This window comes from Cetorhinus maximus, chromosome 3, assembly GCF_964194155.1.
Source record: "Cetorhinus maximus chromosome 3, sCetMax3.hap1.1, whole genome shotgun sequence".
NCBI classification, from domain to species: domain Eukaryota; kingdom Metazoa; phylum Chordata; class Chondrichthyes; order Lamniformes; family Cetorhinidae; genus Cetorhinus; species Cetorhinus maximus.
The window spans coordinates 204260881-204277414 of NC_135881.1; the positions used below are offsets into that span (position 1 = coordinate 204260881).

The following is a 16534-nucleotide window of genomic DNA, read 5'->3' on the forward strand; positions in this document are numbered from 1 at the left end:
TACTAGTGAGGCTTTTGTGTTATCCTAGATTGGCTGGTGACTAAAGGTATAAGCACTTTCTCTTCTCTAAAAGATTGCAGTGGACTGGGAGCAGCTCTAAGGGATTTCTTCCCTTTGCTGTTTTTATATTATCAGGTGAGTAGCGTTGGAGACTACTGCAATCGAGGGCCAAGGTCTCCTGAATTTGATCCTGGAAGTATACTGGGCTCATCCAAAACCTGGAGAGTTTGAAACTAGGGTGCAAACAAATGAGCTGCAAATTGCCTGAAAACCCTGCTTCAACAAGTAACAGGTAACTCTTATCCACACGTGAACTTTTGCTTATAAGGACGGAGTTCCAGGTACCAACAAGAGCTGTGCTACCAGAAAACTTTGCCGCAGGCATTCTGCGCAGACCAATAAGGAATATTGAAGTGTACTAACAGGAGCTCTGGTCTAAAGCTCTGACTTAATGAAAAGCAAGCCTCACTGTGTTTCTCCAAGTCCTAATCATGTCAAAAACCAAAGCCCTAGATCTTGTTGATGTAAAAGCTCGAATAACATGGAGTTTGATAACTTTATGATGTCCACAGCGCAGTTTTGGATGGCACAGTATTCAGGAACAAAAGATTTATTTTTTTCACGGCCCAATAAGGTGATAATGATCAGTCATTTGTCAGTGGTGGCTTGCTAAACAGTTCATTATGCTAATAGTACTAGCATCGATGGGCATGAAAATTATGTTGTTTCTGTATCGGGTGACTGATCTGCAATGTCAGTTTTAAACGCTTGTGTCACAGGCTGAAATTCTGACTCTTACTACCCAAGCTGAGAAGTAGCAAGTCCTAACAGACAAACAGTACAGAGACTAAAGCTCCCGTTTGGTTGAGTTCTGTTTTTCAACCAACTATTAGGCAACCCTAATCTTGGAGCTCTATTCTTCTAAGAAAATGCAACACTTATCCCTGCAAAACACAAAACACTGTAGACGTGGGAAATGTGAAACAGCAAATGCGAGAAACACTCAGTAGCCCAGGCAGATGTAGATTCACTGATGCCACCTGGTACGCTTAGTGTTTCCAGCATCTTCTGTTTCTCTAACACGTCATTGTGTTGTCCCCGTGCTGGCTGTGGGTTAAATCCCTACCTTCGTTATCCCGAACTGTAAAATTGGGATTGTTGGTGGCTTCTGGAGCCAAGCTGAAGAAGAATCTGGATCCACTTGGTGGTAAGTCCTGATCCACAGCACCAACAGTTTGTATCAGCTGCATGTTAAATCAAACACAAAAATCAGTCCCACACAACCATCCACAATTGCTGTTCATGTACACATTTAGCTGTATAAATACAAAACCGTTCCCAAGAACTGAGCAGTTATAAAGCATATAAATAAATTTTGCACCACAGTTTTTAAATACTGCTTTCTACCAAATATATAACTTGCATTTGTATAGCTCCTTTAACATCATTTTACACCAAGCAGGTATCAGGGCAGGGGTTTAGTCAAAGAGGCAGGTTTTCAGGAATGTCTTAAAGGAGGAGAGGGAGGTGCAAGGGTTCAGGGAGGGAATTCTGGAGCTTAGAGTCAAGGCAGCTGAAGGCATGACCAATAATGTAGCAATTAAGATCGGGGATGTGCAAGAGGCCAGAAGTGGAGGAGCACAAGGATTGTAGAGGATTTGTGGGGATGCAGGAGGTTAGAGAGAGGTGAGGCCATGCAGCGGTTTGAAAACAAGAATGAGAATTTTAAAAGTGAGACATTGCTGGGGCAGGAACCAAGTTGGGTCAGTGAGGGGTGATTGCTAATAATAATTACTTTCGGTGTTGTTTTAAATAGGTTAGAAGTGATATTGTTGGACACACATCAAGTACATGTCTGCTAATATAACCACCAGTACATTTTAGACTCAAGTACCTTGTTAATCATTGTCCAAAAGCCACTGCTTGAAGTGCCAAGTCTGTGAATCAGGATTGGCTATTGTGCCTTAATATTTGAATTGTCTGAAAACTCATTATTCGAATAGTGGGGTATGTTTAATGATCACTTAGGTGAAGGACTGGAGGGTTGGCAGTACTCATTATTATGGTAAACCATGGGTCAATATCTTCAGGAGAACAGAAATAGCCGGGAATACCAGGAAAAACCATGTTAACAAGTTTATTTTAAATAATTAAGTGGACTCAAGTGCTTTCATGAAAATAACCGGCTTATTATATAAAAAAAATCCACCCCACCTTGGCTAATATTTCTAGTTTCTATTGATTCAATAAACAAAATGCATGATTATAAGATTCTGTAATAAAGACAGAGGACGGGATTTTCCAGCCCCTCCCACTGGCGGGATCTTCCGGTGCAGCCGAAGTTAACAGGGGATTGAATGTCTCGCCGTATCCGCCCGTGGGGAAACCGGCCGTGGCAGGGCCAGGGAATTTGGTTGCTGTCCATTGTTCCAAGGGAGCTGGGGTCGGGCCCTGCTTAAGGAGCAAGGGGAAAAGCTGCTGAATTGTAGTATTCACGTGCAATGGGTGAAACCGCAGAACATGTGATCCCCAAAACACATGAGCAAAAAATCCCGTAATCTCGTGAGAAAAACGGGATTCGACTTGTTCAGATACCATAAACCAGTGGCCTGGATTATAAATAAATGGCATCACGGTCTGTGTTCCCCAAAACACCGGAACGTGAGCGCACGATCGAGACGCACGTTTCAGTGCATTACTGGGGCAATTTTGCATAGTCAGAGAATTGTCTTTCAGGTGGTATTTTAAACTGAGATCCTGTCAGCATATCACACTGGCTCAGGTGGATGTGAAAGATTCCCTGATATCAGAAACATAGGAACAGCCTCCTCAAGCCTCTTGCCCCATTCAGTGAGATCCTGGCTGATTTATGATCTAACTCCATGCATCCACCTTTGCCTCATGCCCCTTAATATTTTTGGGTTAACAAGAATCTATCAAGCTTGGATTTTAAATTAACAATTGATTTAACATCAATTGCAATTTGCGGAAGAAAATTTGAAACTTCTACCACCCTTTTTGTGTCACACCATTCAAAGAACTGGAATGTTCTCCCAGTGATGTGGCTAACATTCATCCCTCAATCAACATTACCAGAAAACAGATTCCCTAGTCATTCAATTCATTTTTATTTATTCATTTACACAATGTGGGCGTCACTGGCTGGGCCAACATTTCCTGTCCATCCCTAACTGACCATGAGAAGGTGGTGGTGAGCCACCATCTTAAAGAGAACTGACTGACTTCTAGGCCACTTCAGAGGATAGTTAAGAGTCAACCACATTTCTCTGGGTTTTACTTAGATCAGACTGGGTGAGCATAATAGATTTCCTTTCCCAAAGAGCAATAGTGAACCAGATGGGTATTTATGACAATCCAATAGTTTCATGGTCACTGTCACTAGCTTTATATTCCAGATTGCTGTGTGCAAATTGGTTGCCATGATTACCTATGGGGAAGCATCTTGGGACATCTTCAAGGTAAAATAAAAGTGTCGTATAAATCCAGATTCTTTAAAGTATCCTGGAATCTCATGCAATAAAAATTGAATTTAATGAAGTTTGTCACGTGTACACGAGCGGTCGTGATTATTCAACTTAATTATTTCAATAATCTTCGCACTAATCTAATATCCTGCACTATTTGTAAACTTCAGCTCATCCATTACACCGCTGAATGTATCCAATTCTGCATCAAGTCGTGGTCACTCATCACCCCACTCCTCATATACCTACAATGGTTCCCACTCCCATAACGACTTCACTACAGGAGGTGCTCAACGCAGCGTCCTAGAGCCAATTGTCTTCAGCTGCTTCTAGAATGACCTTTCTTTTATCAGAAGTGACACTGATGATTGCACAGTGCTCAGCTCCATTCTCAGTTCTTCAGATAATGAGGCAGCTCATGCCTGCATACTGCAAAACCTGGACAATGCCCAGGCTTGAATTGATAGCTAACATTTGTGCCATATAAGAGCCAACCAATGGCCATCTCCAAAAAGAGAGAACCAAATCACCTCTAACACTCAATGGTGTTGCTATTGTCAGGGTTCCCACCATCAATTACTTGGACAGTCACTGCTGAACAGAAACACAACTGGTTGCTACATCAACAACTTTGCTAGGAAACTAAGTCAGAGGCTGAATATTAATCAGAAAGTGGCTCACCTCTTAACTCCCTAAATCATCTCCACTACCAACAAGGCATACCCCAGCACTGTGATGGAATACTGTCCACTTGCTTGAGCGAGTGCAGCTACAGCAACACTGAAGAATCTCGAAACTATCATGACAGTGGATTACAGCACCAAATTACTTATGGACATATTAAACTTTTAAGGAAGACGAGCTTTTTTTGAAAAAAGACACACAAGCAAAGACACTGAACAAAAGCTGGCTGACCACTTTCTGGAAAACTCCTTTGTGGATTATACTTGACTGACTAGTCCAGAGAGAACATGGAATGTCGCATCTGAAAAGATGTCAAAGACTACTTCAGATAGAGACACGTGAAAGGAAGAGATGAAATGCAAAAGACTGAACTTTAATCTCCTGTGGTTGCGGAGACAATGGAGACTGATTACCACATCTCAGCTGAAACCATCTCCTGTTGAGGTATATCTCAGAATGTGGAAATGATCTGAGTTGAAATAAAACAGACTCTGGGTGAAAAACATGTTTTTTTTGTCTCTTCCAGGAATATGCAATGAAAGGGATGAAAAAGCTAGCTACAGACCTGATCTGTATGTTCTAGTTCTGGTGTGCTAGTGTGTACTGTGACAGTCACAGCAGAAGAAGACCAACTAGGCATCCCTTTGCAGCTTACAAAGTCTCTCTCTCTCTCTCTCTCTATTGTTGGAGGCAAGTCAGTAATGCCACGGTCAAAAGGAAATAGGGCAGCTTCTTCCACCAACCTGCAGAACCAAGGGCAGAATTTTCCCTTTGGTGTGTGGGGGTGGGCCCCACACGTCCGCACGTAAAATGACGCGCGGTGATGTCAGGCGAGTGTCCTGACCTCACCGCGTGCCATTGCGATATTTCACTGAGCGGGTGCAGGATGATGTCCAATGCACACCCGCCATTAATTAACAGGCCACTTAAAGCCCTTAAGGCGCCAACCGATGCCGATTTTTCAGCGCCCGTGCGATCTTCAGGCAGGCGGGTAGGACACATTTGGATAAACCTCATCCACGGGCGGGATAAGAGGGCTCACCGGGGTCGTGAGCGTGCTCTGTCAAGCGTTTATTTCTGAAAGTTTTTGAAACTTGCCTGTGTGATCTGCAATACTTCAAACCACATCCCAGCTGCTTTTTCTGGACTCAACCTTCAGGTCAGCACTCTGCAGTGAGGAATCTTTTCTGGGCCTGGTTTCAGGAAACCTTCCCTTAGCCTGGGAATGGGAACTGAACTCTTCATTGGAGGCAGCTCCTCTGAGGAGGAAGGGAGGGCCAGAAGGGGGAAGAGGCCAGGAGTGCACATTCAGCCTCCAGGGGAGCCACCTTTGGGAGACAGGCGCAGGCACAAGGGGTGCAGGGCCAAGAGGTTGTCCAAGGTGGAAGGGGTCACAGAAGACGCCACTATCCTGCTGCCAGGGTTTACAGGCGGCGAAGCAGCTACCTCAATATGTCTGAGGTGCAGTGCTGAAGGAGGCTCCGTCTCTCAAGGGAGACAGTCAACTATATCTGTCAGATGATTGGGCCTGAGATCTCCGCTAACTGTGTGGGTGGACACCCCATGCCAGTGGCTCTGAAGGTCACAGCTGCCCACAACAGCTATGCCTCTAGCTCTTTCCAGAGCTCAGTGGGTGATCTTTGCAGTGTCTTCCAATCAGCTGTCCACACTTGTGTCAAGCAGGTTACAAATGCTATGTTCAGACAGGCATTGACCTTCATCCACTTCCTCTGTGACCAGGCAAGCCAGACAGAGTGAGCCAGAGGCTTTGCAGCGATTGCTGGCTTCCCCCGTGTCCAGGGTGCTATAGACTGTACACATGTCGCCATCAAGGCGCCAGCAGGTGAGCCCGGTGCCTTCGTCAACAGGAAGGGCTTCCACTCCATGAACGTGCAGATAGTGTGTGACCACAGGATGCTGATTCTACAATTCTGTGCAAGGTACCCAGGCAGCTCCCACGACGCCTACATCCTCAGACACTCCTAGGTGCCGGGGCTCTTCAGTGCTCCAGCCCGGCTGGATGGTTGGCTGCTGGGTGATAAGGGCTATCCCCTCAGAAGGTGGCTCATGACGCCTCTCCGCCATCCAAGAACAGAAGCTGAGCAGCGGTACGATAGGAACTACGCCTCCACAAGGACTGTGGTGGAGAGAACCATCGGTCTTCTCAAGACCCGCTTCCGATGCCTGGACCACTCAGTGGGTGCACTCCAGTACCCCCCAGGTCATGTGTCGTTGATAGTGGTTGCATGCTGCGCTCTCCACAATCTGGCGCTGGAAAGGGGGGACGCTGTGGACGATGAAGATATTGACACAGTGGCTGCGGCTGCACACGATGAGTCCAGCAGTGAGTCCGAGGATGAGCATACACAGGGAATTGCTGAGGGGGTAGACACTGACCCGGGCATACTCCAGGGAGACACGGACACCCGGGAGGCTTTAACCCAATGAACCTTCAGCTATCACACCACAGATGGATATCAGGACAAGCCTGGGCTGCAGGCTCCATACTCGACACTTAAGTGCAAAATCTGTCAGGTTAGGAACACCCACCAAGGGCCTTGTTAATAAAGCTGAATGTCCAACAAAGCACTCATTACAGTTTTGGAAACCATACACATGCAGAAGAGGCACCCTCAGCCATGGTAACATTTCTGAATTTATTCTGTCAAGCAAACCAACTTATTCCAGAAAAAAGAGAAGTGTTACAAAACAAAACAAATCATAAGGACTTCATCTCGGGCCAACACAAAAGCACCAGTGAAAAACCTGTGGTGTGCCAAAGGTGCCTTATGTTTTCGTTTCCCGGTGCTACGTCTTGTTGCTGCCCCATCGCTCGGAGTGGCTTGTGAGCCAGCCTGCTGACTCTGCTGTCCTGTTGGCCTTGATGACCTTGGCGGTCGTCCTCTGGCCCATGGAGCCTGTGCTGGCCCCGCCTGGGAGGGAGCTGCCAGTTCCACAGCTGGTATCTCCCTAGTCGTCACAACCTCACCGGATGCTACGATCACTGGGAAAGGGGCGGAGGAGCTGCTGCCCTCATCTGGAGCGCCGTGAGAGGTGCCCGCAGAGAGACCAGACAGCTACCGCGCCAACGTGAGGTCGCTTCAGACCTCCTTGGTCACTGTGGATGGATGGGCACCAAGCTGGGAAAGTTGATGCCCAAACTATCTCCCACACTGGCACTGACCAGCAAAGGCCAATGCCGATGTGAGGGCTTGCTGGTCAGAGCGCATCCTCAGGAAGCCCTGACAGGTCTCCTGGAGTAGCCTCTCCACGAGAGTCGCCACTCTCTCCATGGAGGACGCATGGCACTCGGACATGTGGCTTGTTGCTTCGGTGATCGTTGTTGCTTCGGCGATCGTCCACGTAGACTCCTCCACCATGGAGACCAAGCCAAGCACAGCCTCATGTATCTCCCCCAGATGCTCCCGCACACCCGGCTGCATTTCCTGCACCTGCTGCATCGCGGACGACTCCAGAGGTACATCATCAGGCACCGACTGAGCATGTGCCTGGTCCCCTGCAGTCCTCCAACTGCTGGCGCCATGGGCACTCTCTGTTTCTGCCAGCTCCTCCAGCGACTGTGAAGTGCCCTCACCACTGTGCCCCGGGACACTAGCCGATGTTCGAATTCCCACCGAGATGCTAGTATCTGAGCTGGTGCCTGCCTGGCAGAGATGGTGTGACGCTGGTGAGACTTCAGGCCCCTCAGGTGTGAGAGGGGCCTCTGCTGCTCCTCCTCCCGGCCCTGCTCCACTGATGCTTAAAGGAAGAACAAGGACATTGGATCAGTTAATGTGGAGACAATGTCAATGTGCATCCCTGTCCCCCGGATCATTATGTGCTCATCCTTCCATAAGCAATGGTCAAGCCATGTTGCAAAATTAAATCATTTAACCTTCAGCAATGCCATGGCTGTTGGGAGGATAATGCTGACCTCACAGCTGGGCATAAATACCTGGCCGTAGCATCCCAGCCTCCACCAGTGGACCTGGGTGCATGGCGCCTCTCCAGATCCAGGGCCTCCTGCTCGAAGCAGCTAAGAATCACTAACTGCACCTGGCCACCGCCAGTCGTCACACGCTCTGCCACGTTATGAGTATTCTTCTCCTGAAAATGAGAGACGAGCACTGATTATTGTAAATTGCACATGGACTCTCTTCACGCACGGCCCACCCCAACCAGAGTGGGACATATCAGGGCTCCAGAGCCTCCTCACCCCGCTGCTGCCGAACACTCACACAAAGATAGTGGGCCTGCTCCCCACCCCTCCACCTCCCCCTTGGACACATGCTGCCTACATCACATTAGGCACCACATGGTGTATCCTTCCATAGCCAGGAGGCGCAAGCACGTGGAGCTCAGAGGGTAGCAGATGGTTTGTTGCCACGTCACCTTGAAGCTCCCCTCCCAGCATCTCAGCACCCTGACAGGGACATATCCTGGAGTCCCAGCACTGCGCCTAGGTGCAGTTCCTCCAGGTTGCCCCCAAACCAGCCATGTGGGACTCAGTGTAACACATGCTGCGGGTCAAAACCCATCTCTTCATCACCCTCTCAGGCTGACCTCAGCATGGGCAGTATCTGCTGGCCCACCCAGCAAAGGACAAATGCCGTCAATGATTCAATGCAGCCACAACACTCAGACTTGTTGCAGGGGAGGAGCAGGGGGGTAAGGTGACCTGCAGAGTTACATGACCAATGCCGACATTGTACTCACCCTGCCAGAGCACAACAAGTCATTGAAGTGCTTACGACACTGGATCCAGGGTGCGCCGCACCACGTCGCAGGAGCTCACCACCTCCGCCATCTCCTCCCGGGCACGTTTCGTCATGTGGGGGGGGCCTCCTCCTCCCATCCTGGGGGACCAGCACCTCCCACCGTGCTGCCACCTCCTCGAGGAGGGCAGCAAGGCAGCCATCCGAGAAACGAGGGGCACACTGGCCTACCCCCGCCCTACCCTCTAGCTGGGCCTGCTCACCAGAAGCCCTCTGGGGAGCCCTTCCACTTGTCAGTGTGAGCAGCCTTGCAAAGGCTGCCAGTGCTTCATATAAACAGGCTGCCGGGTCGCCATTGGATCTGGAGGAAGATGCACTCCCGCCGCCGCCCGCCCACTCCCGCTATCCTTGGGAGTCGCGTATTATGCTGGGTGGGGCCTTAATTGGCCCGCCCGCATATAATGGTGGTGTGGACCCGATTGCGGACGGCGATTGGGTCCGTGCCTGTCCGCGCCCACTCCCAATCCGCCCTCCCGCCAAACAGAAAATTCAGCCCCAAGTGTCTCCAAACCAACTGCTAAACTGCCAAAGTCAGCTCTACCGCAATCAACCAACTTAACAGCGACAAGGCTTCGCCATCTATTCCTCATGGACAAGCCAAAGACTGATTCGTATATCTTTTAAAAACTTTTATTTGGACTCAACTTCTCATTTCTGATCTGTGTGTATGTGTTTTTATTATTTTTCTTGGGTTTTATTAACTAATAAACTTACTCTTTCTTTGACTCAAGGAAGCCTAGTTACATTGGCTCCTTCTAAAACATGAAAACATTTGGACTGGGTAAAGTTATCCACAGGGGGAAGGGATCCCTCTTAAATTAAACTTGTTGCGACCAACCGAGGTAGTTGAATAAAGAAGGGGAGCCACCTCATTCCTGCTCACCCGGGGGCATAACAGATTGGAGGGTCTCTTTTGGGAAGTTAAAAAATTGGGCAGCCTTGCCCGGTGACCGGCTGTAACAAAATCATCCAGGACGAAGCAGCCTGCTTGATCAGCACTTCATCCATCAACTTAAACATTCACTCCCTCCACCACTGGTCACTGCAGAGTGTACCATCTACAAGATACACTCGCCAAGCCTCCTTTGACAGCCCTTCCAAACCTGCGACCTCCATCTCCCAGAAGGACAAGGGCAAGCGATACATGAGAGCACCATCACCTTCAAGTTCCCCATCAAGCTGTACGACATCCTGACTTGTAAGTATTTCACTGTTTCCTCACTTTCATGGTCAATATCCTGGAACTCCCACCCTAACAGCACATGAATATATGAACAAGGAGCAGGAGTAGGCTGTTCAACCCCTCGGGCCGGCACCACCATTCACTAAGCTCATGGCTGATCTGATAGTAACCTCAAATCTGCATCCCGCCTACCCTGTCACTGCCTTGCTTACCAAGAATCTATCCACCTTTGCCTGAAAAATATTCAAAGACTCTGCTTCCACCGCCTTTTCAGGAAGAGAGCTCCAAAGACACTGTGGTTGGAACTTCTCCATACCAACTGCAGTGGTTCATGAGAAGGTGCCTCACTATCACTTTCCTAAGGGGCGATTAGGGACAAGCAATAAATACTAACCTGATCAGCGACACGCTGCACACCCTGAGAATGAGTTTAAAAAGAAATTGTTGCTTATGACGACCCCAGGTTAGTTAACATGGAATATTAATAATGGAAATGATTAGATGGATGCAGTTGGAGTTGCTTCCCTGAGATACAGTTTGTGCCAGTGTACAACGATGTGTCATCATTGAGGTGGCTAAAACGCGTACTTATACGGAGAATTCTAGACAGTGACTATAAGCAGAGGAAATGTATCTCTGTTATAATGTGCCTCATCCTGAGCCTCAAGTAAATGGCAACAAATGTATGTACAAGTAAATAAAAATTAAATAAACAGAACTTCTTTCCCCCAGAATTTCTGCTTTTATATTACAACAAAAGGCTTTTTTTTAATTCAGTTCCCCCACCCCAGTTCAATTTCTAGCTGTTTCTTCTCCCTTCAGCTGAAAGACTGTTTTGTTGTTTTGGGGTAATTTATCATATTGTTGCCAAGGTGGCTGTATGAGACTCAGCCGTAGCATTGAGGAGGAACAGTGCTCAGATGGCTTGGTAGGTTTAAAACGTGCAAGCAATAAGGAGCCTGGACAGCAAGGTGTGATTGAACAGCTCTCGTGGCTACGTGGGAGTGAAGTGGGCGGCAAGACAACTTTTGGGGGCGGGGGGGATGATGGGAGAGCCAAGCGATCTCCTTCTCAATTCCAGTCTTCGACATTTAAAGCAGCTTACCTGGCCAGCCTTTGCGTTTTCACAGACAAAGGTCTCATAAACCACGGGAAACTCTGGAGCGTTGTCATTGACGTCTAGAACTTTGATTAGAACTGGTACGCGGCTTGTTTGCCTTGAATTTTCCAGAACTGCAGGTGAGCAAAAATAAATACAAGTCACGATAGCCTGCAACGCAATTGATGAAGCACATTTAATCTGCGCGTAATCTGATGTAGGTGTAAGTCTGATTCAGAGGATGAGTCCCAGGAAATGTATTGTTCTCATTCGATTTTATTCCACTTGAACTTGGGAACAGGCGGAGGCCATTCAGCCCCTCTAGCCTGTTCCACCGTTCCATAAGACTATGGCTGATGTTTATTCTAACTCCATCAAACCGACTTGGGCCCGTGATCCTTAATAAAACTTGTCCAGCAAAAATCTGTCTCTCTCGGATTTAACATTTTTAATTGAGCTAGCAGCTACCGCTTTTTATGGGAGAGGGTTCTGCCAATCCAGTTGTGTGAAGAAGTGTTTCCCAACTTCTCTCCTGAAAGGCCTGGCTCTGATTTTATAGTTATTCTCCCTTGCCCTCAACTGCCCCACCAGCGGAAAGCGTTTCTACCTACTCTATCACTTGCTTTTGAAATCCTGAGAAACTTCAATCACAGCATCCTTTAGTCCTCCATAGTCCAGGGAGTACAAGCCTAGTTTATGGAATCTCTCCTCATAATCAAACTCTTGGAGCCTTGGTAACATTCTGGTGAATCTTTGCTGCACTCTTTCCAAGGTTGTTATACCCTTTCTAAGGTGCGGTGCCCAGAACTATACACAGTACTCCAGATGTGGTCTAACCACCTTTTTTTTTATTCATTCGTGGGATGTGGGCATTGCTGGCAAGATCAGCATTTATTGCTCATCCCTAATTGCCCTTGAGAAGGTGGTGGTGAGCTGCCTTCTTGAACCACTGTAGTCCCCGTGGTGTAGATGCACCCACAGTGCTGTTAGAGGGGGGGGAGTTCCAGGATTTTGACCCAGCGACAGTGAAGGGACGGTGATATATTTCCAAATCAGGGTGGTGAGTGGCTTGGAGTGAAACTTCCAGGTGGTGGTATTCCCGTGTGTCTGCTGCCCTTGTCCTTCTAGATGGTAGTGGTCGCGGGTTTGGAAAGTGCTGTCTAAGGAGACTTGGTGAGTTCCTGCAGTGCATCTTGTAGATGGTACACACTGCTGCCACTGTGCATTGGTGGTGGAAAGAGTGAATGTTTTAGGTGGGGTGCCAATCAAGTGGGCTGCTTTGTCCTGGATGGTGTCAAGCTTCTTCAGTGTTTTTGGAGCTGCACTCATCCAGGCAAGTGGAGAATATTCCATCACACACCTGACTTGTGTCCTGTAGATTGTGGACAGGCTTTGGGGAGTCAGGAAGTGAATTACTTGCTGCAGGATTCCTAGCCTCTAACCTGCTCTTGTAGTCATAGTATTTATATGGCTAGTCCAGTTCAGTTTCTGATCAATGTAATCTCCAGGATGTTGATAGTGGGGGATTCAGTGATGGTAATGCCATTGAATGTCAAGGGGAGATTGCTTTACTATGAAGGATTTCTGGTGCCTATACCAAGGTTTTTCGTGGTACTCTTGCCAGCTTTTGGCAGTGAGATTGATGAGACCGATGAAGAACATACTGCCCATAATTTCCCAGAAAAACCTCAGGATTCCCACAAGGACAACCTAAGGAGGTGGAAGGTCTCCACGGGTCCCTTTTCAGTAATGGGATGGAATCCCAGTGGAACCAAATGCTGGTCCAAACTTCCCGTTCTGCCCAGGGAGAAATCGGGTTTCCAGTTCTCTCCGATCCCAGGAATTCCAGGGCTTCACAGCACCAAACATGAAAAGTTGGTATACACAAGTCAAATGGTTCATTAAAAAATAAATCCAAAGCAATACAATTTCTACTCCACATTTCCCAAAGCAAAGATTGCATTACTTATTGAAGTGGGCTGATTTTTTTATAAAGTGGAAATCTCCAACAACTGTGGGATCTTTTGAGTTCTAAAATTGAATTCATAATTGCACTGTTAAATTTATTGCTATTAAATTACTTGAGTCTTTGGAACCCTCTTCTTGAAAAGGCAGTGGAAGCAGAGTATTTGAATATTTTTAAAGAGGAGGTGGATGCATTCTTGGTAAACAAGGGGGTTGTAGATTATTGGGGGTAGGGAGGATGCAGATTTGAGGTTACTATCAGATCAGCCATGATCTTATTAAATAGCAGAGCAGGCTGGACAGGCCGAATGGCCTACTCCTGCTCCTTGTCCGTATGTTTGTACAGAATGTGAGATCAGATGCTGTCTGTTCAAAGACTGTGATTCAAATCAAGAGTTTAGTTTTGGTTGTGGAGGAGGTGAGGCTTGACATTGGAATGGAAAGTTAAACGTTAGTCATATGTGCTCCTGGTGAAAGAGCCAGCACTTTTAGCCCAGCTGGAAGATCATCTGTTTCTGATTTTACTGAAGGTGAGGATTTTAACTATCAGCACTCTCCTCGCTCGCCTGTGTCTCTGAGCTGTGAACAGAACGAGGCAAAGAGTTATGGCTGACTGTGGAGTGGATCGGTCTGGTGCAAAGATTGCCCTGAAATCTCAAAGAACGAAACTCGTGGGGAGAGTGTGAACATCATCAAATTAATTCAATGTTGCAAGTTGGGCAATACTCAATTCATCACCTCAAATTAGTCACACTACCAGCAGCAGTTGCAGTTACACTGAATCACAGAATCGTGGAGTAGTTACAACACAGGAGACCATTCCGCACATTGTGTCCGTGCTGGCTCTCTGCAGGGACAACTCAGCTAGTCTCACTCTCCCACCTTTTCCTTGTAGTCCTGCAATTTTTTTTCCCCCCTTCAGATCATTATCCAAATCCCTTTTGGAAGTCACCACTGAATCTGCCTCCACCACACTCTGAGGCAGTGCACTCAATCTAGAAATGATCTCCCTGGATACAAGGCAAACCTGCGAGCCAAGCGACAAAGTTACGAGCATAAAAACAAATCAGGTTTTAAAGGATGGAAAGTTACGGGCAACGTGCCTGCAATTTCCTGATATGGGTTCCAACACGCTATGCCAGGGTTGCACATTTTGAAAATTTACCCTCAAAACTCTTGATTTACACAGACATCCAAATCCCAAGAATGATTCAGCCTTGAACTTTTTTCAAATCATCATTACTTATTTAGAGTAAGTTGGTCTCCCATTTGTTTCAATGGAAATAAAAATCCTGAGACATTTAAAGTAGGCTGTCGCTTCTCTGTCACCTGTTTTACACCGTCGCATAAAGTCAAGATTACTGCCTAAGAGTCAAGATGAAGGGCAGTGTTAAGTTCAAGCAGGGTTAGAATGAAGGGGATAATTAGACCAAGGGATCTAGATGTAATTCAATCCCCCATTTTAAAGTCATATGTTCCATTCTTAGTTCTGTATAACACTTTGGGTAGAATTCTCTCCCCGTTGGGTGGGCCGGTTGGGAGCGGGCGCGGGGCCGATCGCCGCCCGCGATTGGCTGCGAGCCGCCATTTTACGTGGGCGGGCCAATTAAGGCCCGCCCAGTGTGACCCGCACCCGGTAGCGCTCAGCACTACCTGTGCGGGAGGGGTGAGGAGGGAGAGTTGGGGCCTGCGCTCTTTCTTGCATGCGCGCGAAACAGTGCCGAAATCTTAAGATGAAGCTCACAATTTCAAACTTCAAAATAAAAAAAGGTAAAAATCATTTACACATGTCCCCTCATGTGACAGCATCACAGGAGCTGTTTATCAAACGTTTAAACAATATTTATTAATTTAATAAACCCTTCATGAAACCTCATCCTGCTCGTGGATGAGGTTTCATGTAAAATGCGAAGGCCGCCTGGGCTCTTCACCTGCCCCCCGACCCACCAACCTTAAGGTTGGACGGGCAGCCCTGTCAAATTGGTTAACTGTTGTATCAATGGCCTTAACAGGCCTTTGACAGTTCGGTAGCCGACTCCGGCGCGCGCCCACTGTACGAAAGAGCGGAATGACGCGCGGCGATGTCGGGACACACGCCCGACATCACCAGGTGTCATTGCACGGGGCCCCCGGACGCCGAACAGAAGATTCTGTCCTTTGAGTTTATAACAATATTCAAAACTAAATTGCATAACTTCCGCAGCAATTTGGGAAAATGGGTTGTTTGGCTGTGCAGACTGCAAAGTTGAAACATGGGAGCACAGGAATTAGGAGCAGGAGTCGGCCACTTGGCCGCTTGGACCTGCTCTGCCATTCAACTAGACCATGGCTGATCTTCTCTGTTTGAAAATAAAAACAGCCGACCACTTGCCCAATATTAATCTGAGCGACTTCAGTAAAGTAGAGCAACAGTGCAGAAAAACCGAAACAAAACAGCGGCCAGATTGAAGCTTACCCGTCTCGGTCGCTATCACGGTAATATTGTGCCACGGCATTTCTTCCCGGTCAAGTGGTTTTAAGGTTACAATGGATCCATTGGCAGAGTTTATGTTGAAATATCTGTCCAAATCAGTATGTCGATCGATAGAGTAACTGAAAAAGTCAAATCAGAAAAACAATTGATCTAACTTGTTACCCATTTCCAAAAGATGGATATTTTTGACACTTTTTTTTGCTGATCCCTAACACACCTCAAACACCTTTTACACAGGACTCTCACCCAGCAATCGGTTTCCTGACTGGATGTGTCGCTCACTTATTCCAGCCAAGATTTTGTTGCAGTATCATTTCACGTTTTTCGCGCCTATTTAGGATAGCTTTCCAGCGACTGCCAATGTTCTTCCCTTGTACCTGTAGCATTCTCTACCATTAAGCCTTTGTAAGCACTGTCTGTAGCTGTCTAGTGTTCCATTGTTCTGTGTTTGATTATGTGAGTCTGTTTACAATCGGTGCTCATTGTGCTCGATTAGTTAAGCCTGGGCGTGGACTCAGGGAAAAGTAAACATGCTGTAGAAAGAGCTGGAAGCCAGAGCTGTGGCTTGGAGCAGGCATTGTAAAGCACTGTGAATAGAACCTGTTGGACACACAGGCTGGAATTTTCCAGCCCCTCGTGATGGTGGGATCTTCCGATCCCACTGATGTGAACAGAATTTCAATGGCTTGCCAGCCCCACAGCAGGGCAATCTGCCATGGTGTGGGGTGGGGGTGTTGGGTGGGGGGAGTTGTGGCTGGAAAATCCCAGCCATAGAAAGTAGTGTGATTTCTGCATAGATCTGATATATAAAATATACAACGCCAGCCTCCAGGAGTTGCCTGGGAATGATCTGTGAAAATTTATCCTCCT

General features: G+C 47.4%; 1 protein-coding gene across 1 annotated transcript in view; it reads right to left on the bottom strand.

Moving 5' to 3' along the window:
• Window positions 1-16534, bottom strand: part of LOC144679215 (cadherin-6-like) — a 163449-nt gene that overhangs the window by 19714 nt on the left and 127201 nt on the right. Inside the window, exons 8-10 of the mRNA XM_078539653.1 lie at window positions 15647-15783; window positions 11233-11360; window positions 1127-1244 (exon numbers count right to left, since the gene is read on the bottom strand). Coding sequence (XP_078395779.1) covers window positions 1127-1244; window positions 11233-11360; window positions 15647-15783 — 383 coding nt within the window. The remainder of the gene's footprint in view (window positions 1-1126; window positions 1245-11232; window positions 11361-15646; window positions 15784-16534) is intronic.